Source organism: Chamaea fasciata, unplaced genomic scaffold (genome assembly GCF_029207755.1).
Source record: "Chamaea fasciata isolate MVZ Bird 193981 ecotype frontalis unplaced genomic scaffold, bChaFas1.0.hap1 SCAF_19, whole genome shotgun sequence".
NCBI lineage: Eukaryota > Metazoa > Chordata > Aves > Passeriformes > Sylviidae > Chamaea > Chamaea fasciata.
The window spans coordinates 5,054,045-5,076,878 of NW_027094104.1; the positions used below are offsets into that span (position 1 = coordinate 5,054,045).

General features: G+C 58.3%; 1 protein-coding gene and 1 long non-coding RNA gene across 2 annotated transcripts in view; both read left to right on the forward strand.

The window, feature by feature from the left end:
• Positions 1–394: 394 nt before the first annotated feature.
• On the forward strand, positions 395–1,870 carry LOC136299110 (uncharacterized). The gene is made up of 2 exons (XR_010723440.1): positions 395–535; positions 1,350–1,870. It is a non-coding gene; the product is annotated as an uncharacterized lncRNA (long non-coding RNA).
• A 5,911-nt stretch (positions 1,871–7,781) lies between these two features.
• The window catches only part of SLC38A10 (solute carrier family 38 member 10), a 30,215-nt gene continuing 15,162 nt past the window's right edge, over positions 7,782–22,834 (forward strand). The window contains exons 1-10 of the mRNA XM_066200304.1: positions 7,782–8,044; positions 8,937–9,054; positions 12,144–12,189; positions 13,249–13,342; positions 14,416–14,559; positions 15,491–15,615; positions 18,146–18,248; positions 18,932–19,114; positions 20,786–20,894; positions 21,069–21,175. Coding sequence (XP_066056401.1) covers positions 7,943–8,044; positions 8,937–9,054; positions 12,144–12,189; positions 13,249–13,342; positions 14,416–14,559; positions 15,491–15,615; positions 18,146–18,248; positions 18,932–19,114; positions 20,786–20,894; positions 21,069–21,175 — 1,131 coding nt within the window. The 5' untranslated portion in view covers positions 7,782–7,942. The remainder of the gene's footprint in view (positions 8,045–8,936; positions 9,055–12,143; positions 12,190–13,248; positions 13,343–14,415; positions 14,560–15,490; positions 15,616–18,145; positions 18,249–18,931; positions 19,115–20,785; positions 20,895–21,068; positions 21,176–22,834) is intronic.

A 22,834-nucleotide genomic window follows, 5' to 3' on the forward strand; every position in this document is an offset into this window, starting at 1 on the left:
TCGCGCCCCGCCGGCCATTGATCCCCCCCCCCACAACACCCCGCGCCCTCCCCCCGGCTCCATTCTTCCTCCGGCGCGCGCGCCGCGCGTCAAGCGAGCGCCGCTCCCGATTGGCTGGCGGGCCGCCAGCGCCCCTGCCAATCAGCGCGCGGCGAGCGGCGCGGAACGGCGGCGCCTAATTCAAGCCCGGCGGATGAATGGGGAGGAGGGAGCGGCGCGCAGGCGCAGTGCGCGCTCGGGGCGGAGGGCTGGGGGGGGAATTGCATTGCTGCACACCCCCCGTCGCAGCGCGCGGGCCCCCCCCGCGTCCTGACTGGCTGGCGCCGCGCCAGCGCGCTGTCAATCACGCAGTGTAAACAAGGCGCTGATTGGCCGGTGCCGCGGGCGGTTTCAAGGCGCCCTCCCGGGGGGGGGACACGCGCGGCGGGGGCTGTTTCGAGGCCCCCCCGCGCACACCCCGGAGCGCCCCGGGCCGGAGCGAGCGGGATCAAAGAGCGGCGAGAGGGGAACGGGCCGCGGGCAGCGCCCGGCGCAGGTCCGGGACTGCCGGGGACGGGGGGGCTGCAGTGGTTGGGGGCCCTGCGAGACGGGGACTGGAGTGCTGGGGGGCGTGCGATGGGAGCGTGCAATAAGTGGGTCTTTGGAGGGCTGTGAAGTGTGACGGGGTACAATAGTGGGGGGCTGTGCAGTGTTGGGGGAGTTGTGATGTGGGGGGGCTGTGCAGGGTGAGGGGGTGCACTGTGGGGGGTCATGCACAGCAGAAGGGCGGCTGTGCAATGTTGGGGGGCTGTGGAATTAGGGCCTGCAATGTGTGGGGGCTGTGCAATGTGGGGGGCCATGCAGAACAGAGTGGGGCGTGTGCCGCCTTGGGGGGCTCCTTTGAGGTGTTTTAGAATGGTTGGGGGCCCTGCGAGGTGGGGGTGTAAGTGTTGGGGGCTGTGCAGTGAAAAGTTGGGGGTCTGTGCATGGTTGGGGGGCCGTGCAGTGTGGGGGGCCCATGCAGAACAATGTGTGGGGCTGTGCAGTGTTGGGGGGCTGTGCAATGTGGGAAGGGGACAACGTGGGAGGGGACAGAGCCAACTGAGGGGCTGTGTGATGTGGGGTGGCTGCGCTGTGCGAGGGGAGCCTGTACCCAGGACCACACAGTGGGAACGGGAGCAGGAGCAGCACCGGGGGGTACCGGCGGCAGAGGCCTGGCAGCAGCTGCCAGCGGGGTCCTTGCCGGAGCACCGCAGGGTTTTGGGTTTGGTTTTTGTTGGTTTTTTTTTTTTTTCTCCTTTTTTGCAATAAAAGGGTGTAATTGATTGAAAACGCTGAAATAAATCCCAATCACTCGTAACCACGATTAGATTACGACGGGCGATTCATTACGCGGGACGGCAATCGAGTTAGGAGGGAGCGGCCGGGGGCCGCGGGGACCCTCTGGCACCGCACTGACGGAGCTGCGCGCGCCGGGACGCACGGACACGGCACGGGGACAGACGGACAAGGACAGCCGGGAACAGGCGGCCGCACGGCGGGGCACAGCCCGGCACAGGCGCTGGTGCAGCGGGACGCGCGGCTGCGGCACGGAGCCATGCTTGGGGACACGCCGAGGGACACACGGGCACAGAAGGACATGGGGTGGCACCAGCAAGCACGGAGGCACCGCATACCCAGCCTCCGCATCCTGCTCCTGTGGTACCCCTATCCACATGGGAAAGGCCGGGAAAGGGCCATTATGGATTAACCCAGTGCATGGAATTGGTGCCGAACGGGAGCACAGTGCAGTTCCCGGTGTGCGGGTTCACAGTGTGCAGCCACCGGGGGTCTGGGAGTGCTGGGAAAGAGTTTCCTGACTGAAAAAGAAAACCAAAAAACCTCACAAAAAGCGGCTCTCAGGCTCTTCCTTCCTGCAGTGACGCCGGCAGGAGTGGGAGTGGGAAGGGGCTGGGGGAACCCCTGGTGCTGGGGTGGGAAGGGGTTGAGTCTAGGGCTTGTGGAGCACCAGGGTTATGTCCCTGGGCACAGCAGGCAGATCCCCAGGAGTAAACATCAAACCTGGGCAAGCCTCTTCCGTGGGCAACCCCCCTCCCTGGGCAGACTGCCCCTCATGAGTTGGCATCCCTGTGGGCAGAGCCCCCTCCCCATGGGTGGACCTCCCACCTTGGGCAGACCCTCTCCTGTGGGTCCATTCCCTCTGGGCAGCCCCCCAGTGGGTAGACAGACCCCCGCGGTGGGTATGTAAACCCTGTGGGCAGCCCCCCCGCCCCGTGGGGATAACTCTGCTGTGTGAGGTTGATCAATGAAGTGAGGCCAAATGAGCACAATTAAAGTCAATTTAATGAGGATCCCCCCACATCCAGCCCCCAGCCCTGCGGCTGCCTTTGTCCACCGCTGCTGCTGCTGCTCTCACTGTGCCTGTCCCCCCCTCAGCAGTGGCTGGGTCATCACAGAGCCCCCTGAGCACGGTGTCCCCCTTGGGGGGGCCAAAGGGGACCCCGAGGATGGGGTGTGGTGGCAGAGAGCACAGTCTGTCCCTGCACAGGGGATATGTTTGGGGGTGCAGTGAAGGGGCTGCAACCCCCGCAGTTTTCCCACTCGTCAGCTGTTTTCCTGAGCTTTATCCTCCCGGGAGCTTCTGAACCCCCTTGGAAGGGAAAGGAGGCTGGAGGGTCCCCTGACACTCCTGGGGCAGGAGCTGGGAACAACCCCTGGCTCTCCATGGACTCCCAGCACTGCTGGGGTGGGACCCCCGGCCTGGCGTGTCCCCTCTGCTGTCCTTCACGGCTCATCCCAGGGCTCCCCACGGCTCGGAACGGCACGGAACGGCACAGCACGGCTCCGGGGACAGGCGCTTTTCCAGCTGGCCACGGCGTTCCCGGCGCGTCTCAAGGCCGTCTGCGTCCAAGGGTCGTGTTCGCCAGCGCGGAGGGACGAGGTGGCTCCGCACCACTGTCCCTCCCGCTCCCAGCTCAGGGACCGCGTCCCCTGCCCCACGCCCCCCGCGGCTGGGGACAGTGTGGGGCACGGAGCCGCAGCCGCTCGGGGGTCCGAGGAAAAAGGCAGGAACTTAACTCCCATTAACCATCCCATTGTACCGGCCGTGGGAATAATCGGGTTTGCTAATGCAATTGCTGCCGCGATGCGAAAATCCGACTGGAAAATGTATTAGAGCAATTATCCGCCTCCCTCCGCAGCCGGCGGAGCATTAATATTCAATTTTGATGTGGAAGCCCTATTATGTTAATGACTTTGGTGACAAAAGTCGTTAGTGTAAGTCGGTTCCTTTATGGCGCGGCATTAGCCGGGGTGAGCGCGGCCGCGGGGCGGGATGGAACGGGGGGCACGGCGCGAGGATCCGGGATGGGGCTGCGTGGGGAGCCGGGATGAGCCTCCTCCGCACCCCGCACAGCCCTCACGCCTCGGGCCGAGCGGCCGCTCCTCGCAGCCGGAGCTGCCGGTGCTCCGGAGGCTGTGCCGGGGCGGATTATCCGCGCTGCAGCGCATCCGGCAGCGCCGCTCCCTCCGCTGCAGCTGCCCTCCTTTGTTCTCTCCCCGGGCCCCGGGAGATGCACCGGTGCTTCCCTGCCTGCCGGAGGGCGCGGTGGGGCCGGCCCGGGCTGGCCGCTGTCCCGGCCATCGGGTGACACCGGGGCTGTGCCCCTGCCTGGGTGCTCGGTGCTGCTGCCGTGGTTTGGCACCGCCGTAGGCAGGCCTGGCTGGATGGGGGGATGGAGCCAGAGCTGTAGGCTGGTGATGGGAGACGTGGGGAGGGGGATGAGGAGCAAGCCAGCAGCAGAGTCAGCACCCACTGGCCTGGCCATCAGCAGCCACCGCCACAGCTCCTAGTCGGGAATGTCAGTGCCATGGCCAGTGTGACACTGAGCTGAGCTGCGGTGGTGTCCTGGAGCACTGGAGGGACGGGAACCAACAAACATGGAGCTGGGAGCTGTCTGTGACCGAGAAAACGACGGTGACCTTCATCTCTCCAGCAAAGCGCTCATCCTCCTGCCGCTGGGCTGGGAGTGCCTGGCTTTGCCATGTGTGTGGCCGTGGCACGGGCACGGGGCTGGCCTGGTGCAGGGACCAGCTGGGAACCAGGATATTTCTCACAGCCAAGGAGGGGACAGCAGATCCCAGACACACCCCAGGCACAGGATGGGATTTACCGGTGGTCCTTTCCGGGACCCCTTGGGAGGCTCCTGCCCAGGGCAGTCCCCTCCGCGTAGTGGGTGCTGGGCACAACCGTGTCCCAGCACACAGATCTACACATGGCCCTGTCCCAGCCCTGGAGTTTCATGTGTGGTACAGCTCCGTCTGCAGAGGGGCTTACAGCAGTTGGGATTTGCTGCCCAGAGCCCACAGGACGATGTCCCCACCCCAGTCCCGGCCATAATAGGCGAGTACACACAGGCGTCCAAGTACAAAATAACCCCGCTGCCACCTCTGGCTGTCAGGGCCAGCCCCGACGCACAACACGGCCCGGACAGGGGTTTGCAGCCGGGGCTGGGGCCGCTCCACCGTGTTCCCCCGGGCTCTACCGGAGCAGGAAGGTGGCACCGGAAATCGGCACTGACAGCGAATGGACAGGCACGTGCACTGTTGGGCACGCAGCCCGGTGGCACGGGGCCCCGCACGGCCGCGCCGGGGTCCCCCGGTCCCCTCGCTGTCCCCGGTCCCCGCGGAGGCGACTCCGCGCGCACGTGGCCGGGCCGGGCCGTGCCCTGCGCTCCGCCCCGCGCCACCCCGCGCGCCCATTGGCCCAGCGCCCCCCATCTCGCATTCCCATTGGCCCAACGCCCCCCGTCCCGCGCGCCCATTGGCCCCGGAGCCCTCCACAAACAAAGGCCGATGCCCGGCGGGGGGCCCGGCGCGCCGCTCTCATTGGCGGGACGAGGGGGCGGGGCTGTTGGGCTAGGCCCCGCCCTCCCAGCAGCGCCGGATGCCCTAATATGGAGCTGGGCGGGGCGCGCTCATTCATGCGAGCGGGGAGGGGCGGGGCCAGCGCGGGGCTGCGCTTCCCGCCCGCGGCGCGCGCGGCTCGTTCCCACGGCGCGGGTGGGGGAATGAATGAATGGGCGCGCGCGGGGGCAGCGCACCGGACCCGCGCGGCTCGGTAAGGTCCGGTAAGGCTCCGTACGGCTCGGTAAGGCACCCTGTGGCTCAGGACGGCTCGGTACAGCCCGATGGCTGTGATAGGCGCGGGTACGTGCAGGTGCGGAGCGTGTCCACGCGCGGGTGTGACGGTGCCGGGGCTCGGGTGGGGCGGGCGCGATCGTGTCCCGGGTGTGCGTGGCTGCGCGTGGATCCCCCGTGGTTGTATCCCCCGTGCTGTGTCTGTCTGCACGCCCCTCTGTGCCTGGCACACCCACGCGTGCTTTGTTCTGAGAAGCGAAGGGGACGTCCCGGGACCCCCACGGCTCTGCATCGCTCCAGCCCAGTCCCTGGGGCAGCACCAGCGTCCCAAATGCTTGGGGACCCCCATCCCAAAATCTATCCCATGGTGAGTACCCACTGTGGGGCCCCACGGCTGACACTGGGATGGTGCCGTGGCGGGGACACCACGGCCTCTCGCCTCCCTCCAGCTGTTTATCCCACGCTGCTTCAACTCCCCCAGATGCGTTCGGCCCCTTGCCTCCATCCTCCTCATCGTGCCCATAAATTCATTTCTGATCCCATTCCCAACCTGCCAGGCCCTCGCGGGACACGCGGTGGCTCCCAGCCCGTGCTGGAGATACGGTCTGAACTTTGGTCCCTGAGCAATTAAGGTGCCTGAAACTGCACTTCATTAATGGTTGTTCTGCAATAAAACCCATCAAACTGCCCTTATTTGCAATATAAAACTGCAATTTGTTTTAATTTATGTTTTTCAATCCCTGCCGGGTGGTTCCCGGGATCTGCCAGGCATCTGTCACTGGAACCAGCCGTTGGGAGCAGGGTGGCTCTGGGTGCTGGTTCCTGAGTGAAAGGGGGGCCATGGGGTGGGGTGTGGGTGGGCTTGTCCCAGGTCTGGAGAGGGGGTTCCCATTCCTTCCCATTCCCTGTGACCCTGCGCTGTGTCCCCCAAGAAGGGAGGGCAGGGATGCTCCCATGGTTCCAGGGAAGAGCATCCCTGTGCCATGGGAGGTTCACGGGTGCCCCCTGAGCTGCCACTGAGGCGAATTCCTGAGGAGTGGGAGCAGAGATGGACCCAGCTGTTTTCCTGGGGCAGCATCACCCGTGGGAGCTGGGAATCTGGCTCAGGTCAGCTCCCTGTGTGCCAGCACACGTGTGCACGTCCCTGCGGAGCAGCATCGGACACAGCAGCAGCCCCTGGACATCCCGAGCGATTTGTACTTCCATAAAGCAGCGCAGGATCCCTGCGGGATCAGCCAGCCCTGAGCCCCCATTTCTAATTACAGTAATTGTGGCTCTGGATCCTCCGGGGCTGGTTGTTCTCCGTGGCTCCAAATCCGGCGGGAGGAATCTGGGCCATGGGGCAGGGCTGGGAAGGGCTCTGAGCCACCCGGGATTCCCAGTGGATCCTGTGGTGGGAACGCTGCCGTTGAACGCTCCCAAACCCAGCAGGGCCCTTTGCCGGCTCCCAGTGTCCCCTGCCGGCAGAGCAGGGTCGGGGTCCCTCGTAATGGTGCCCGGCCGTTCACAGTGGTTGGAGCTTTCCAGAGAATTCTCCTTGCTCTCGGCAGGTTTGTGATGGGAAACTGCCCTGGTGCTGCTGGGACAGAGCTCGGCTCCTGCTGGAAGCAGAGTTTGGGATGTTTGGGGCTGCCGAGCAGCTGATGATACCCGCGGAGCTGCAGAAAACTCCATTCCCTGGGGATGGGCACGGACGAGCCCCGGGGCTGTGCCGCAGGAGCATGGCAGAGCAGGGGCGGCTCCCCTGGTGTCCCCATCCCGTGTCACGGGGACTCCTGGCTGGCTCTGCACATTTCCCAAGCCCCCTGCTCCCACTCCGACATGGAGAAGCCACCAGAGCCCTTTTCCTGACCCTGGGTGACATTCCCGAGGGGATCCCTCATCCCACCCCGAGGACACACACGGACACAGCCACCGCTCTGGCACAGGAGCCAGGAAAAAACAGCCGGAGCTACCGATCCCGTGCCGCACCTGGAGGGAATTAGGCCGCCAGTTCACCTCCCTGCAAACCTTTTGTAGAGCGAATTCCTGCGGTTTCCCATCGCAATTGCTGCAAATTATACGAGCGCTGTGTTTCGTTCCGACGGGAACGTGCCCTTGGCGTGTGCCACTCCGAGCTGCCGCCACGCCTGGCCTCGGGGGACCCTTCCAGAGCCCCCCCGCATCTTTCCTTTTTTTCTCCTTATCCTCTGGGATGTGGGGGGGCACGTCCGCGGCAGAGCTGCGGAGGGCTCGGGTTGGGATGGGGAGCAGATGTGTATGCACAGCTGCATGCGTGGCCAGATGTGCGCGCGGGAGGGGAAGCCGGGGGTGATGGGCTGCCCTCGAGGGGCCTTTCAGGTGCCCTTATCACGCCGGGGACCCCCGCTCGGGTGCCAGCGCTGCCGCGGGATGCGTGGTCATAGATGTAAATGCACACACGCGTGTAAAAGCACGGCGCACACCCATCTCCGTGCCTTTCCACGCATGTATCTGCATGGGTGCGTGTCCTCGTGCATTCCCGCACCTTCCTGGCCGTGCTCAGCTCTCCGGGGGTGCCCCCAACCACGAGGACCCCCTTTACCCTCCACCACCAGTGAGTCCAGACCTCCAGGGCGGCAGGAGCATCCCCGCTCCGCCGCGCGGACACGTCACTTCCTGCGGCGGCGGCGGAAGCCGGAAGTGCCGCTGTGGCCGGTGCCGGCTCGGGGCGGGCCCGGTGGGGCCATGGCGGGCACGGCCGGCTGAGGGGGACCGGGGGTACCGGGCGCTCCGAGCCGGCCGTGGGGCTCGGGAAGCGGCCACAAACCGGGTCCTCCGCCGCGGGGATCCTCCGCCGCGGGCCATGGCGGCGGCGGCGGCGGGTTCCAACTGGGGCCTGATCATGAACGTGGTGAACAGCATCGTGGGCGTGAGCGTTCTCACCGTGCCCTTCTGCTTCCGACAGGTGAGGGGCCGCCCGCCTGGGCGCTGTGTCCGAGCGGGGTCCTGCCGGTGTCCCCCGGGCTGGGGCGAGGGTGTCGGTCCGTGCCCCGGCAGCCTAAAGCCCCTGCGAGCCCCTCCACGCCCGGGGGAGCCCCTGCGAGCTCCTTCTGGTCCGAATTTGGGGGGTGGTTCCCCGGTTGGAAAGGAAAGTCAGCAAAGGAAACGCTTATGACCCAGCTCGGGCATCTCGTGTTCCAAACACTGCTTTTTTCTTAGTCGTGAAGTCTCCAACTCAAACCTTCTGCACCAAACTCTGGGTTTTTCCCTGTCCCGTGGTCTCCAACTGATCGTCTCTGCCTGTCTTGTAAGGAGAAGGGAAAAATTAAATCAAAGGATTTAGCTATACTATAGAAGTGAGTTTTCTTGGAGGCTTTTCCAACCCCCCGCGGTGCCCCCACACCCCTCCCTGGGATCTGTTCCAAGTCACCTGCTTGGTGCCCTGCGGTTCCCAGCCCTGTGACCAGGGAAGGCAGCGAGGCAGGGGCTGGGTTTGTGCTGCCATATGGCTGTTGATAAATAAGTCTGCAGCAGAGGTGGCACCTCGGGGTCTGTCTGTGCTCCCTGAACCCACCGGGAGCTGTGGAGGGATGAGCCAGGGTGGAAATTCTGCTCCACCGGCTGCTCCCAGTTCCCTCCTGGGTGCATGGACTGGGAGTTGTGGGGAGCAGGCATGTGTTCCACGTGTCTTCGTGCCGTGGAGCCGGTGGGAAGGGGACAGAACTTCCTGAAAGAGTGATAAATGTGGCTGGAACACGTGGGGGAAGCTGAGGGTGCTGAGGGAGGCTGGGTGGGCTGTGGGGGGGCTCTGACCCCCCCATCTCCTGCTGGTCTCTTCCCGCTGTGCTCCGTTGCAGTGTGGGATCCTCCTGGGAGCCGTGCTGCTCATCTTCTGCTCGTGGATGACCCACCAGTCCTGCATGTTCCTGGTGAAGTCAGCCAACCTCAGCAAGCGCAGGACCTACCCCGGCCTCGGTGAGATCCCAGCTCCAGGGCTGCTTCCCAGCCCTCCTGCTCTCCTAACAGCACTGGGACCTTGGCCTCCCAGCTTACATTTCCTCAGCGGTGCTGTTGGAGCAACAAATGTTTTCTTGCTGCAGTTCCCAGTTTCCCTTGTTCTGCCTCAGCCTCCTCCCTGGAGCAGTGCTGGGGTTGGATCCTGCTCCCCACAGCCCTGGTAATGGGTGCTGAGTTGTTTTGACTCCGCAGGGCAGGGGAGGAGATGATCCAAACCCCAGCTCCCGGGAGCCATCTGGGATGAATTGTGGGGCTGGGATGAATTAATTATGGGTCTGGGCACGAGTTCCCCACCCAGTGCTGCCGGGACAGCGGGTCCTGCCAGCCTGGCACGGAGCTGGGCTGCCTGCATCCGAGCTGGGAGCTCCTTTATGGCTCAGCAGAGAGGAAATGGAGCGAGGCTCCAAAGGGCTGAGAAAATAAAAACATCTGGAAGATCCCTGGGTGGGTTTTGGCAGAGCCCGGCTGCCCTCAGAGCTCAGCGCTGGCGCCGGGATTGGCCTCTGCTCGTGGCCTCTCTTGGGATTGCGACTGATTTGGGGAGCAGGAGGAGGTGTTTGGGTTCCAGTCCTTGCTGCTGGCACATGAAGCAGCAGGCAAAGTCGCCTTTTCCGTGTTCTGCCTTACTTTTCTGTGGGAGGAGGGAGCTGGTTGGCGCTGCCCTGGCACAAGGGCTCGCACCATCTGCTGACAGATGGGTTTGCTCCTCCCTCAGAGTGCCCGACGTGCTGCTCCCAGGAAGCGCATCCCGGCTTCTGCCGACTTGTATTTGCTAGAAATGGAAAAGATGGAGAAGCTCCGTGGTTTGGGAGCTGGTTTTGGTGCCAGAGGGAAGGGGGAGCCCCCGGTGCGCCTGGCCCAGCTGCCGGTGCCGCTGCTCCCTGCCCCTCACAAGACGCCTTTGTGCGCTGCTTCCCGGAGGACAGAGAGTCCCCTCCACCTTGGAGCGTGTCCCGGGAAGTAGGGATCCTCTGCACGCCCCGGAGCCAAGGGGCTGGAATACAGAGAGGGCCAGTAATGCAGCCCAGCTTCCTCCTGGCAGGCGGGGGCTGGCAGCGGCGCCTGTGCCCACTCCCGGTGCCCTGGGAGAGGTGCCACGGGCCGGGAGCGCTCCCACGCCGCATCCCAATGCTCCGAGGTCGGGCAGCTCCACACAGACCCCCTTTGTCCCCACAGGCTGGGCCCGGGGGACATCTGCGGGCACTCCTGGGAGGCTTTGGCAGCGCTGAGGCGCGGAGGAAAGTTGTGCACATTCCCTGCAGGCAGGCAGCGCCTTCCGGAGGAACACCGGGAGCCACGGCTCCGGCACAAAGGGTGTTCCAGGCTGGGGCTGGCTCGTCACCGCTGCGGGAAGGGGAAGGGCTGCAGGGAGATTTGTGGGTGAGGAGGGAAGTGGGAGGCAGTTCCCAGATGGATTTTAACCAGCACATCCCTCCCATTCCAGCAGCACTCGGGATGTGCTGGGCAGCTCCTGGGGGGCAGCTCAGCCCCACTGGGCAAGGGGCTGAAGCTCTGTCCCAGGAACCACACTGGGTTGAAAAGGCTTCTCCAGGTACTGAGCAAGCTCTGCCCAGTTTGGGGCATTCCAAGATCCCATTCCAAGGATTTGACTGTAACGTTTATTTTACAGTCGTCACCTCCTGGAGAAGATAAAGAATCCCATTTTTCCATTGTTCCCAGATGGGGACACCTGCCCACAGTGTTTGGAGGCTTGTTCTCATTTAACATCAATTCCAAACCAGGAAGGTGGGCTGGTTCCAGCATCACCCGGGGCTGTGTCCGTATCCAGAGGCTGGAATGTGCTCTGGAAGGATCGGCAGCACCATTCCTGCATTCCCCTCCACCCTGAGCTCAGCCTGTTACTGACCCATCTCCAACAGGGATGTTTTCCTCTTGCTGGCTCCTCTTTCTCCTCCCAGACCCTTCGTCTGTGGGCCTGACCCCCCCAGGGCTGTTGCCTTTTCCCTCATGGTTGTGAATTCCCAGCGGAGGCCGGAGCGGAGTGGCCGCTCCCTGTGCCCGGGCACGGTGCCTGGTGGCGGCTGTCCCACTGCCCTGTCACTGATCCAGCAGCTATTTTGGGTGCTCCCCCACATCCCTGCTCCAGGCTGTGGGTCCCTGCCGTGCCTTTTGCTCATTCTGTGGGAGTACATCTTGTTTCCTGAATTTTTAGCTCGAGTAGAGTCCAAGGAAATCAAGAGTTGAAGCTAATATTTAAAATAGCAGAAGAAGCTTCCAGAAAGGATTTGAGTTTTGTTTTCTGGCGGGCGCTGGGAATGTTGGGCTGTGCCTTGAGGGAAGGCAGAGGGGACTCCAGGGTGGTGGGTTCATGCTGGACCTCACTGGCAGATTCGGGCACTGTGGTCTGGGTTTGGCACTGGAGCTCCTCATTCCCGTTCTGCCCAGTAAGAACTAAAAATAGAAGTCAAGTTTTCTTGGCATTGTCTTTTTAAGAGAAAACCCAATGATTTGAGGGCTACTGAGCATTTTCAGCTCCAACCCAAGGATGGGAGGGGGGAAAGCAAAGCCTTGGCAGCAGCCCTTTGGTGTGGGTTGGGAGCACTGGGTATTCTGGGAATGGGATTGAACGTTCTGGGCACCAGCTCAGCTCCCCCAGCCAGCAATGTCGGGCAGCCCAGTTCGAGGGGGAAGATAAAAATAAAAAGGGGACTTGGATTGGAATTCTGCACCACTTTAACTTTCGCCACACACAATCTTGTACAGGAATATTTTCTCTCCCATTGCCTTTAATGGCTGCCATGTGTGGCTGCTGCTTCACACCACTTCTGGTTTTAAATAGAAAAAAAAAAAGAACCTGCTTGCTGGCTTTCCCTCATCCCTGTTCCTGTCTTATGTGGTTTTCAGTTTCCAAAGGGAAAGGCTGAAAAAGAAAGTGGGAGGGTGAGGGAAACAGCCCCAAAATACCAGTGGTGGGTTCCTGCTGCACTGCCCTGTGCCACTGTTAGTGTCCAGTTGTGAACTGACATCTTGCCCTGTTCTGGACCTTTCTTTGACTAACTTCCACTCTTTTTTCCCTTTTCTGCCAGCATTTCATGCCTATGGAAAAGCAGGAAAAATGTTGGTGGAAACAAGGTAAATCTGCTGCAGATTCAAAGTGTGAACAGTTTGGGTGCCTTTGCTGAAAACTTTTCCGAGCCTTGCTGTACTCTACTTGGTTCCCCTGCTGCCTCCTGGGATTCCACAGGAGGCTGAGCGAGATGCCCTGAGCACAGCTCACAGGTGTCACCTCCCTCCCGCCCGTTCCCAGGCGCTGGGAGCACAGAAGGTGGGGATGAGCTCCTCTCCTGCTCTGCTGTGAAATCACAGCCCTGTCACTCCTGGCAGCTTTCCAGGGGTGACATCCCTGCTGTTGAGTTAGTGGGAGGGAGTGTTTGCTTCCTTGGATCCTGGGATCTGCTCTGCTCCTGCCCTCTGTGCTCTCTTCCCTGCAAGGTGCCTTGAGGGGGAATCCTGCTTCCATCTCTGCTTCCTCCCATGACCCCAGTGCAGATGTCAGGTGATGGCACAGTCCTTACAGCCCTGCTTTTTCCAGCAGGGATTCTTTTCCAGGCATGTTGAGCCCAGGGCCAGCAGTGGTGCTGGCTCCTTCGCTCTTCCCAGCTGCAAACTTCTGCACAGCACTAAAAATACACAGAATATTCCTCAGATGTTGCTTGTCCATGCAAGCAGAGGCTGTAATTGCCACAGGGATGTTCTATAATTGGAACCGGGAAGGAAAGTGGTCCAGGAGTGGGAGGAGAAGCAGTTCATGGACAATCTTTTCATTAAAGTGTGGTCCATTGCGTGGAGAGGCATTGGAGAGCCCACTAGATATTGAGACTCTCGCAGCAGGGTCCTGCTGTGGGTGTGGGGCTCTTAGAGCCTCGTGCTGATTCTTTTGAATTTTTCCAGGAGTTCAAGGAGTTCTTGTCATCTCCAAAATTGGTTTTCCTTGGGTTTTGTTTCTTGTGGCTCCCAACAGGAATTAAACCTCTGCATGGGTTGTGGGCAGAGCTGCGTCTCTGTTGGGTGTGGATGGAGGTTCTCTGCTGGCTGTTTGGTTGGGATGGAGTGCAGAAGGGTTGTCCTGCTCTTCCCAACACAGAGGATGGAAGTGTGGCCCTCCTAATGCGTCCCTGTTTGTGTTTGCAGCATGATTGGGCTGATGCTGGGCACTTGCATCGCTTTCTACGTCGTCATTGGCGATTTGGGCTCCAACTTCTTTGCCCAGATGCTCGGATTGCAGGTGAATGAATCACTCCTGCCGTGCTCCCAGACCTTGCCCTGAGCCATGTGTTCCCTGGATACAGCAGAGCTCCTGCCTCAGAGTGTGCCCAGCACCCCCTGGGGTCCCAGGGGGGCTTTGTGGGGTCCCTTCACAGAGAGATCCTGGTGCATGGAGCCTGCAGCTCTGGGATGTCTGGAAAGCTCAGACATATGGCAAACAATCAGCTGTGTAAAACTCCAATAAGGCATTTCCATCAAAGGAATTCTTTTTAACTTGGTCCCTTATTAATTCTGGAGCAGATTCCTGGGGGAGATAATGCTTCCTGCCTTAATTCCTGCCCCACTGGGTAGTGACAGACAGTTCCTCTGCCTGAGCTCTCCTCCCTGTAGTTCAGGAGGGATTTTTGTCCTGTCCCTGGCTGTTTTTGTGGCCAAAGTCTCTGTGTTCCTGCCTTCTCAGCCGTGTGATGAGCCTGCTGCTGGCTCAGGATGCTCAGAGGCAAGAGGTGCTCCTTGGAGCCGGCATGAGAGCCGTGCAGGGAAGCAAAAGGATTTTTGCTAGAGTGTTATCTGTGCTGCCTGATGCTCCTAAGCTCAGATTAAGGGACTGTGAAGTTAAGAAAGATGCGTTGAGGCTGCAGCCAAATTAGGTATTAAATATTTCCAAGCATTCCAGAGTGTTCTGCTATAATAAATACCAGTGTGAGGCTTTGATTAATTTTCTGGATTGGAGTTTCCGACACTTTCAATTTCTTGTCTCCCCAAGTAAATTTAAGTTTTATTTAATTGCATGAAAATGCCTAAATAGCTTGTGCTGGATTAGCATTTAACCCCCCCCTAGCCACCCCCCAAATTCTTCCAGCTCGGACCTGTCACACACTGCAGAGCAACAGTGGCACCCAGTGACTGTCTCAGCTCAGCACAGACAGAGCCCACAGAGTGCCGAGCTTGCAGCATCTTCAAAACCACCTCCAGACACAGAATTGCACTGTTTGAAGTTGCTGTTCACTCTGGAAAGATGAACCATGCCAGGGTTTGCTGATTTGGTGGGTGTGTTGAGTACCCAGGTGTTTATGCAGGTCTCTTTTGCAGGTGTCGGGCGCGTTTCGGATTGTCCTGCTCTTCGCTGTCTCCCTGTGTATTGTCCTTCCTCTGAGCCTCCAGAGGAACATGATGGCCTCCATTCAGTCCTTCAGTGCCATGGCTCTCATCTTCTACAGCGTGTTCATGTTCGTGGTGGGTACGGACACCGGCCATCCCGTTTTCCTGCTTTCTGTTGCTTTTAAATGAGCAGTTTCACCTCCCAGAAGCTCCTGTGATTCCCTCGTGGAACCCCAGCCCTGTCTCACCCAAGTTTCAGGACTGGAAGAAAAGGGAGGTGTGGGAATTCTTTCCATGTAACTTTTCTAGCAGGCTGTGCAGGGTCACACCTCAGAGCTGCCTCCTCAGGGAGGTGTGGAGCCTCCCAGGAGCTGTGCCTTTAAGAAACCACAACATTCACGAGAGTTGGCTGCACTGAGACATCTCTGGGGATTAGAAACCCCATCCAAGGATATTATAAACAGACATTCAGACATATTTACCTTCTGCTTCCTGTGCAACCCAACTCCTGCCAGTTCTTGTGTCCGTGGCAAGGGAGCTCCCTTGCCTCGGCTCCTCCCCCTTTCCATAAAGTTTTTCCCTCTCTTTGATGGGCTGGTGTTGTTAAATGGCCCTGGAGCAGCAGGTGGGATCCTGGTTTAGGACCCTTTGTCTCTCTCTGCTGAGCAGGATTCTCTGAGGCCAACGGCGCTTCCCGTTTGGATTTAAAAACACATTTAAAAAAACACATTTTAAAAAGTGCAAAAGAGGTTGCTTTGAGCAATAATTCTCACAATTGATGTGTCGGTGGAAAGCGTCCCACCCTGGTGTGTGCTGTGATGTCTGATGGCCTCAAACAAGGGGGAAATGTCCTAGATCCCTTGAAATACTCCCTGGGGTCCTTGGTGGCCCTGGGAGCTGTGTGGCTGGGATGTGGAGCCAGGGGATTGGGATGGGGCTGTGGTGTCAGCTCAGGCTGCTCCGGGCAGAGCTGTCACACGCTGCCTCTTATCCCAGCCTGGCATTGCTGCTGCCGTGGGGCTGTTTGGGGCTGGCTCCTCACCCCTGCTCTCTGTCCTGGCTGCAGGTTGTGGTGTCCTCCTTCAATCACGGGCTCTTCAGCGGGCAGTGGCTGCAGAGAGTGAGTTACATGCGCTGGGAGGGCATTTTCCGCTGCATCCCCATCTTTGGAATGTCTTTTGCCTGTCAGTCGTAAGTACCTGCCATTCCCAGCCCTGGCAGTTGTTCCTGCAGTGAGTTTGTGTGAGGGCACAGGGTCAGGAGGATCTGTAAGGGGTAGATACCATCTGCTTTGGTGGTTTGTTTTCATCAGAGTGTTTTACAGCTCGATGAAGTTCAGCCTCTCATTCACTCGTGACCCTTTTGTTACCCGGACCCTTTTGTTATTCCATTTCACCTGGGAATTCTTGTAATGGAGCAACATGAGACCACTGGAGCCAAACAGCTCCTTGTGAGCTTCTGGTGCAGCTGCAGTAGGGATGAAATTCCCCTGGTTCTTGAAGGAAATGCTGGAGCACCAGGAAAGGCTGTGTCACCCCACTGTGTGACCCCCATAGGACCTCCCCTGAGTACTGAATGCTGGGGGCTGCTCTGTTTCCCCAAATTTCCTGGAGAACACTCCAAAGATCACACAGTTGTTGACTTTGGAGGGTTGTTCCTGCATTTCCAGTTCCCTGGGTTTAGTGGCACATGGAAGGAGGTGAGAGCAGACCAGGCTGTTTCCACCTTTCCAGTTCCCTGTTTTTGCAAGGGTTTCTGCTGCCAAGTGGAGGAAGGTGAGGGCAGACCAGGCTGTTCCAGGTTTCCAGCAGCATTCCCGAGGACAGCTCGTGAGTGCTACATGCCTGGCCAGAACCGTGACAGCTCCAACCAGTGTAAATCCAGCCCTGGACACGGGAAGGACTGGCCTCCTCTAGAAGAACCATCCTCCTCTGGAAGCCTGGCAGAGCTGGGCTTCCCCTGTGTAGTTCCAGCAAACAGGTCTCGTGCCAGCAGTAAATGAATGTGACAGATAAAATTTGCTCAGACTGCTGTGTTTACACCCACTCCAAGATCCAAATCATCATTTCCCACTTACTGGCTCTCTTGGCAGCTCAGATCCTACCCCGGCACACTCCAGGCTTGCTGTTTAATGTCTCCATTACAACTGGCAAAGGGAATTGTGTTCTCTTGCAGCTTTACCTTGTTAACAAATCCCTTTAATTTTTTTTCCTTATGGAAGCCACGCAGTACCCAGCACAATTTTCCTGGGAGTTGGAAATGCAGGGAAATGGTTTGATCTGGAGCTGTGTGTGCCTAAATATGGGCTCCATGACAGCACTTTGGTGGCAAACCCAATCTAAAGCTGTGTGTCTTTTTCCAAACATCAGGAAAATGCACTGTCCCCAGCCCAGGCAATATTTATATATTTTTAAAATTTCTTTACATCTGTGTATTCTCTCTCTCTCTCTCTCTCTCTCTCCCCCCGCCCTCTATATATTCTATTCTTCTCTTTATATGTAGTTTATCTATATAGTCACAGCTGGGTAGATTTAATTTTGCTAACCTCTGAATCACCTTTTTAACCATCCCACACACTGCAGAGCCTCCCTGTTTCCCTCTTTTATCCTTACCAAGCCTGAATGTTTGGCTTGACCCTTCCCTCGGAGGCTGAAGGCCAGAACGTAGCTGGAGGTGGCTGTGGAGAGGGCAGGGAGAAATCCCAAATGGAGAGACTCCCAGGGAAGCCAGTCTCCTCACTCTCAAAGAGGAATCCCAAGTGGAAACTCCCAGGGAAGCCAGTCTCCTTTCTCCCAAGGAGGAATCCTAAATGGAGTGACTTTGGGAGGCCAGTCTAATCACTCCCAGGGAGGAATCCCAAATGGAGACTCCCAGAGAAGCCGGCTGTGCTCCCTGCTGGTACCTCCAGCCCCGGCGTGTCCCGGAGCCGATGTACTCCGCCTCCTTTGACGTTCAGGGATTAAAGGTTAAGGATCTTTCTGCTTGGCCTCAGCCTGACACACTTCCTGGGAATGGCTGGGTGCCCACTGGGGTTGGGGATACCCCTTCCCATCTCCATGCACACTCCCTCCTTTCTCCCGAGCGTTCCAGGATGTAGCTGCTAGAATTAAAGTAACAAGAGGTTAATGAGTTGCTAAAATATGCACCTGATGTCAAAAAGGACTTTCCCCACTCTTCCCAAGGCTGTAAATACCCCAAATCCCAGGAATTTGCACTCCAGGCTTTCTATGAAGAGAGCTGAAGCAGGACAGGCGCTGCGCTGGGGTTTGTTTGTTTAACTTTTCCTTCAGACAGTGGGATGCTCCAACCTTCTTCCCGCTTTTCCTCTGTAAACACTGTGTTGCTTTAATTATCAGCACGGAGAGCTCCAAGAACAATAATCTCTGGCGCTGGGGCTGGCCCCGAGCCACGCGCGGCCCCGGGAACAAACGGTCATTCATTTTGCAACCCTCTCTGAACCCGAATGTTTACATCACACGTTTCGCTCCACGTGGTGGGGTGGGGAGAGCAGGAATATTTTTGCAACACTTAAAAGTTATGAGTGTTCTGAAATCTCTTGGCATTAACAGTATAAATTGTGGAATAGCAGCAGGTGTTTATGCTCCAGAGGGGGAAGGTGTCAGGGATTCGTTGCTGCTGGGGTGAGGCAGAGAATGGGTTGGGATTGGGGGTTTTCTCCCATTTTCTGCAGGTTTCCTTAAATATTTTACCCTTTTTGCAGTCAGGTCTTGCCTACTTACGACAGCTTGGATGAGCCGTCTGTCAAAATCATGAGCTCCATATTTGCTTCTTCGCTAAACGTGGTCACCACCTTTTACATCATGGTAGGAACTTCCCCTTCTCTTCCCTTGCCAGAAATCTGGAGGGGCCACAGGGATGAGGATTTATCTACAGCTGGGGCTGGTTTCTGTTTATCTGTATTTATTCTGACAGATAAGTCGTCGTGCTGAAAGCAGAGTTAGGTGGGAGGTGATGAACCCAAGAGCACGGGGCATTGGGAGAATTCAGGTTTTCAGAGAAGCACGTTTCCTTGGATGGAGGCAGAGTGGAGGCCCAGCTCTTCCCGGGCCCAGCCTGGAGCAGGGGCTGCTGCCCAGAGTTTGGGAGAGCTTTTTCCAGCCTCTTGTGAAGGAAGTTATGCCTCATAAGGCAGCAGTTAATAAAACGGGGTTAATAATTCCTGAGGAAAGCCTTGGCCCATGAGCCAGGCTGCTGCAGGGACTTGTGACAGCCCCTCTGTTGGAGAGGGAGAATCCATGGGCCTGGCAGCAAGCAAGGTGTGTCTCTGGGAAAACCTCTGGATTTGATGAGAAACTTGCTTTTAGGCAGTTCCCACTCTTGATTAACGACCTGTCCCAAGTTTTGGGGTGCTGGGGCTGCTGGCAGCTTGTCCAGGGAAGTGACCTCACGCTGCCACTTGGCTGCTCCAACGGGAGGTCACTGTCCTGTCTCCTCTGTGAGGAGCAGGGGTGACGTGTTGGGAGTCCAACCCTGCTCCCCTCCCCAGGTGGGCTTCTTTGGCTATGTGAGTTACACCGAGGCCATTGCTGGGAACGTGCTGATGAACTTCCCCTCCAACGTGGTGACGGAGATGATCCGCGTGGGATTCATGATGTCGGTGGCAGTGGGGTTCCCCATGATGATCCTGCCGTGCAGACAGGCACTGAACACCCTGCTCTTTGAGCAGCAGGTAAGATCCCAGGGCTGCCTCACTGTGAAACTTGATTTTTGAAGGGTTTTTGTGACTTTTTGATCTCTGACTGGGCCCCAAACCTGCCTTGGCTCCATGAGACTCTGGTGATAATGGTACTTGCTATCTAGAGGGACAAAGCCTCAACTCCCATCAAATCCTCCGTGCCCAGGGTGTGGTGACAGTGCAGCAGGGGCCTGTGGCCATCTCTAAATCCTGCTCTGCTCAGTGGTTAATCCCTGGCACTTGGAGGTTTGTATCCTCTCTGCAGAAGAATTCCAGGGGCTGAGGGGCTGAAGTTCCCAGTGTAAAGCCCATGTCCCGTGGCTGCTGCTTCCTGCTCTGCTGGGGATTCCAGCTCTGGCACAGGCATGTTACACAGCTCGGAGCCGAGGTGGGTCTTCCCCTCAGAAGGAGGGAGAAATGTGCTTTTGGAAGCAGTAGAGCCTCCTCATTTCCTGCTCTTCCAGCTGCTGTCCTTTTGCTGGCCAACTCATTGAGCTCAAGCTCCTGTTCCTGGCCTCAGAGCCCAGCCCAGCCCCGTTTCTTCTTGCTTCCTTGTGTGCCTGCTCCTTCCTGCTCCGTTATTCTCACCCAGCACCTTTGTCAGCAGCTCTGGAGCAGCCCTTTCCCCTCTGGGTTCGGATGTCCCCTTCCTCCAGTGCCTCCTGGGCTGCGGTGCTGGCCCAGTGCGGGGGCGGGCAGTGGGATATGGGATACAGCCCTCTCCCACACGTTCCACCTTTCCCAGGGCCAGCTCCTCAGCCAGCCTTTGTGACTGAAGCTGGTCTGTCTGCTGGAGACTGTGAGTCCCTTGTGGCAGTGGCGTGTTCTCCTCTGTGCATTGTGCGCATGGAGCGCGCCGATGGGATTCAGCAAATAACAGTGAGAGATTGTGGGAATGTTCTGAGGCCTTTGTGTATCCGCATAAATAGAAACCTCTTAGGCAGGAAATAAAACTTGAGCAATTTATAGCTCTAAATCCTGCCACTTCTGCCTGTGAGAAGCCCCCGGCTCTTTTCTCACGTTGGGAGGGCCTGAGGATGGGGGCAGACGGTCGGTGAGAGCCAGCGGGTGCAGAGGAGGAAGCGCTGGAAACACTTGGGAACACTTTGGATCTCGCTTGGGCTCAGCTCGTGGCTGGCTGGGCTCTGAAGGTGTCGCTTTGCCTTCCTCTCCCATCTGTGCAGCAGCGGAGCTGGGACCTGCCAGGGCTGCAGGGCACACTGGGGCCTTGCCTTCCACACCTCCCACTTGGGAGGTGGGATGGGATGGCAAGCAGAGGGCCTCTGGAATTCCTCCACAGCTGCCCAGCAGCACCCATCCTCTCCCTGGGATGTCTCCCAGTTGGAGGAGCTGCTCCCGTGGTGTAGCACAGCAGGAGTGGCCCTGCTCCCAGAGCTGTTGGGGAACACCTCTCCCTAGCACAGCCAGAGCTCTTCCCCTGGGACTTCCTCCTGCTGCACCCCTGAGCTCCTTCCTCCTGCCCTTGGAGTCTCTGAGTCCCTGCACAGGAACTGGGGCACAGCTGGGGGGATCACAGTTGGAATGGGCTGAAGCTGCAGGGAGCATTGCTGAGAGAATTGCTGGGGGGCTGAGGGAATTGCTGAGGGTCTGGGGACTGTGCTAGTGGAGCTAAACTGTTCCCCTCCACCCTTGCCCTCCCAGCAGAAGGACGGCACCTTCGCTGCCGGGGGCTACATGCCCCCGCTCCGGTTCAAAGCCCTGACGTTGGCCGTTGTGTTTGGAACCATGGTCGGAGGCATCATGATCCCAAACGGTGAGTGAGGAGCTGGGAACAAGGGCTGGCTGCTTTCTCTGGTTTCCGTTGTTTTCCTGGCTGGGGTGGCCAGACTCACACCCCATCCTGCCCAGGGGCTCTGGCAGCCATCCTGTGCTGCTGCTCTGGCACTCCTGGAAAAGACCTTTGCTGACTTTTCCTCTTCTTCCCCAGTGGAAACAGTCCTGGGCCTGACAGGTGCGACCATGGGAAGCCTCATTTGTTTCATCTGCCCAGCTCTTATTTACAAGAAGATCCACAAGAATGCGCTTTGTTCACAGGTCAGTGCTGATGCTGCTTGACATCCCCCTAAGCCCTTTGCAGAGCCTGGGAACGTGCTTCACTTGGCTGCAGCATAGAAAAACTGCTCAGCAACTCCTCCAGCCCCCCCTCCAGTCTGCCCAGTGCAGGTGGGAGCTGTTCTGGGTGGCTGTCCACCACTTAGGGATGCACAGACAGTGGTAGAGGTGCTGGCCCAAGCTGGAACACCAGCTCTTTCTGTCCCTCCAGCAGCAAGTGAAATAGTAATTTTGTGCATAAAAATGCTGCTTCCAGTCCTCCTTCTGGTGGGATTCAGGTTTTGGATCCTCAGAACAGGAAATCCAGGCAGCCTGTAAAACCTTAAAGCCTCACATCCCGACCTGCCTGGGCTGCGTAAAACAAACAGGGCTCCACGATGTGGTTTGTGCTGCCGACCCTCAGCTTTCTGCTTTCAACCAAAATAATAGTAAAAAGGAACACACACATAGAGGTGTTGCTTCAGGAATAGATTTTCTGAGGGTTTGGGGTCGTTCAGAGGCTGTTAGAAGTTTAACTTTTCCTTTTGCTCCAGTTTGAATTGGCCTCCTCAGGGACTGAAACAAAGTGGCTCTTTGCTGGGCTTGCTCTCTCTGCTCCTGCAAATACCGTGATCTGAAATTTACAGGTTTTGAGTTTTTTTCCTAACAATAATTTAATCCACTGCCTTTTCACAGGCCTCTGTCCCAGCATTCCCAGTCAGGACAGTGCTGGGAATAAAGTTTTGGGCATGGTGCAGAGTCAGCAGAGGAGAGCAGCACGTTTTTGTGGGGCCCACAGAACTGGTGGCTTGTTCTGTGCTTAATGACTTGTGGCTTTGCAAACCTACGTGAATTTTTTAAGCAGGGTGGTTTTTTTTTTTTCTTCCCTGTGCTTTCCCTGACACAAGGAAATAGTCCAACTTTCCAGCTTTCACTCTGAATTCTGACACTTAGCTCCGAACTTCTTTGAGTGAAACCCTGAGCAGGAGTCTGAATGCCAGCCTGGGTTTTTCAGGGAAACAAAGAGCACTTTCAAGAATTGCTTTCTATTCCGGCTGAGCCAGAGTGTTTCGCTGCAGTGCCTCGAGGCTGCACTCAGGACAGGCTGAGCTCTCAGCCCGGCTGCTCGGGGTGGGACACTGGGGCCCTCACAATGCCTGACCCCAAACCCGGTCACGAGGCTGAGGGAGATGTTTGTCCTGCAGAAATCCCCACAAAGGAGGAAGGGCTTATCTAAAGCATCAGGCCCCGGGTTACCTCTCAAGGGGCTGGCAGCAAGCTGTCCAGCCTTCCCTGAGTGATCCATTGCCTGTCAGGTTTGCATTCCTGCTCGGAGCGAGGACACACCTGCCCGCCCTGCTCAGCACCTCCCCGCCTCCACAGCCCAACTCGGAGCCCACCCTCTCCTCCTCCCTCCAGGTCTTTGCAAAGGCTCATTTATTCTTTCCCTGGAGCTCTGTCTTTGGTCTCCTCCTTCATTCCTGCTCTCCTTTGATCAGGTGCTCCACTCCATCAAAGTCAGCTCCTGAGGAAGGTGGCGGGCGGGGGGAGAGGAGCCAGCCTTGGGCTCAGCTGTCCTTCCCTTCCTGTCCCTGTCCAAACAGCATCCATGGACGTTCTCCCTCCTTCCCTGCATCAGCTTTAGCCTCCTTCAGAGCAGCA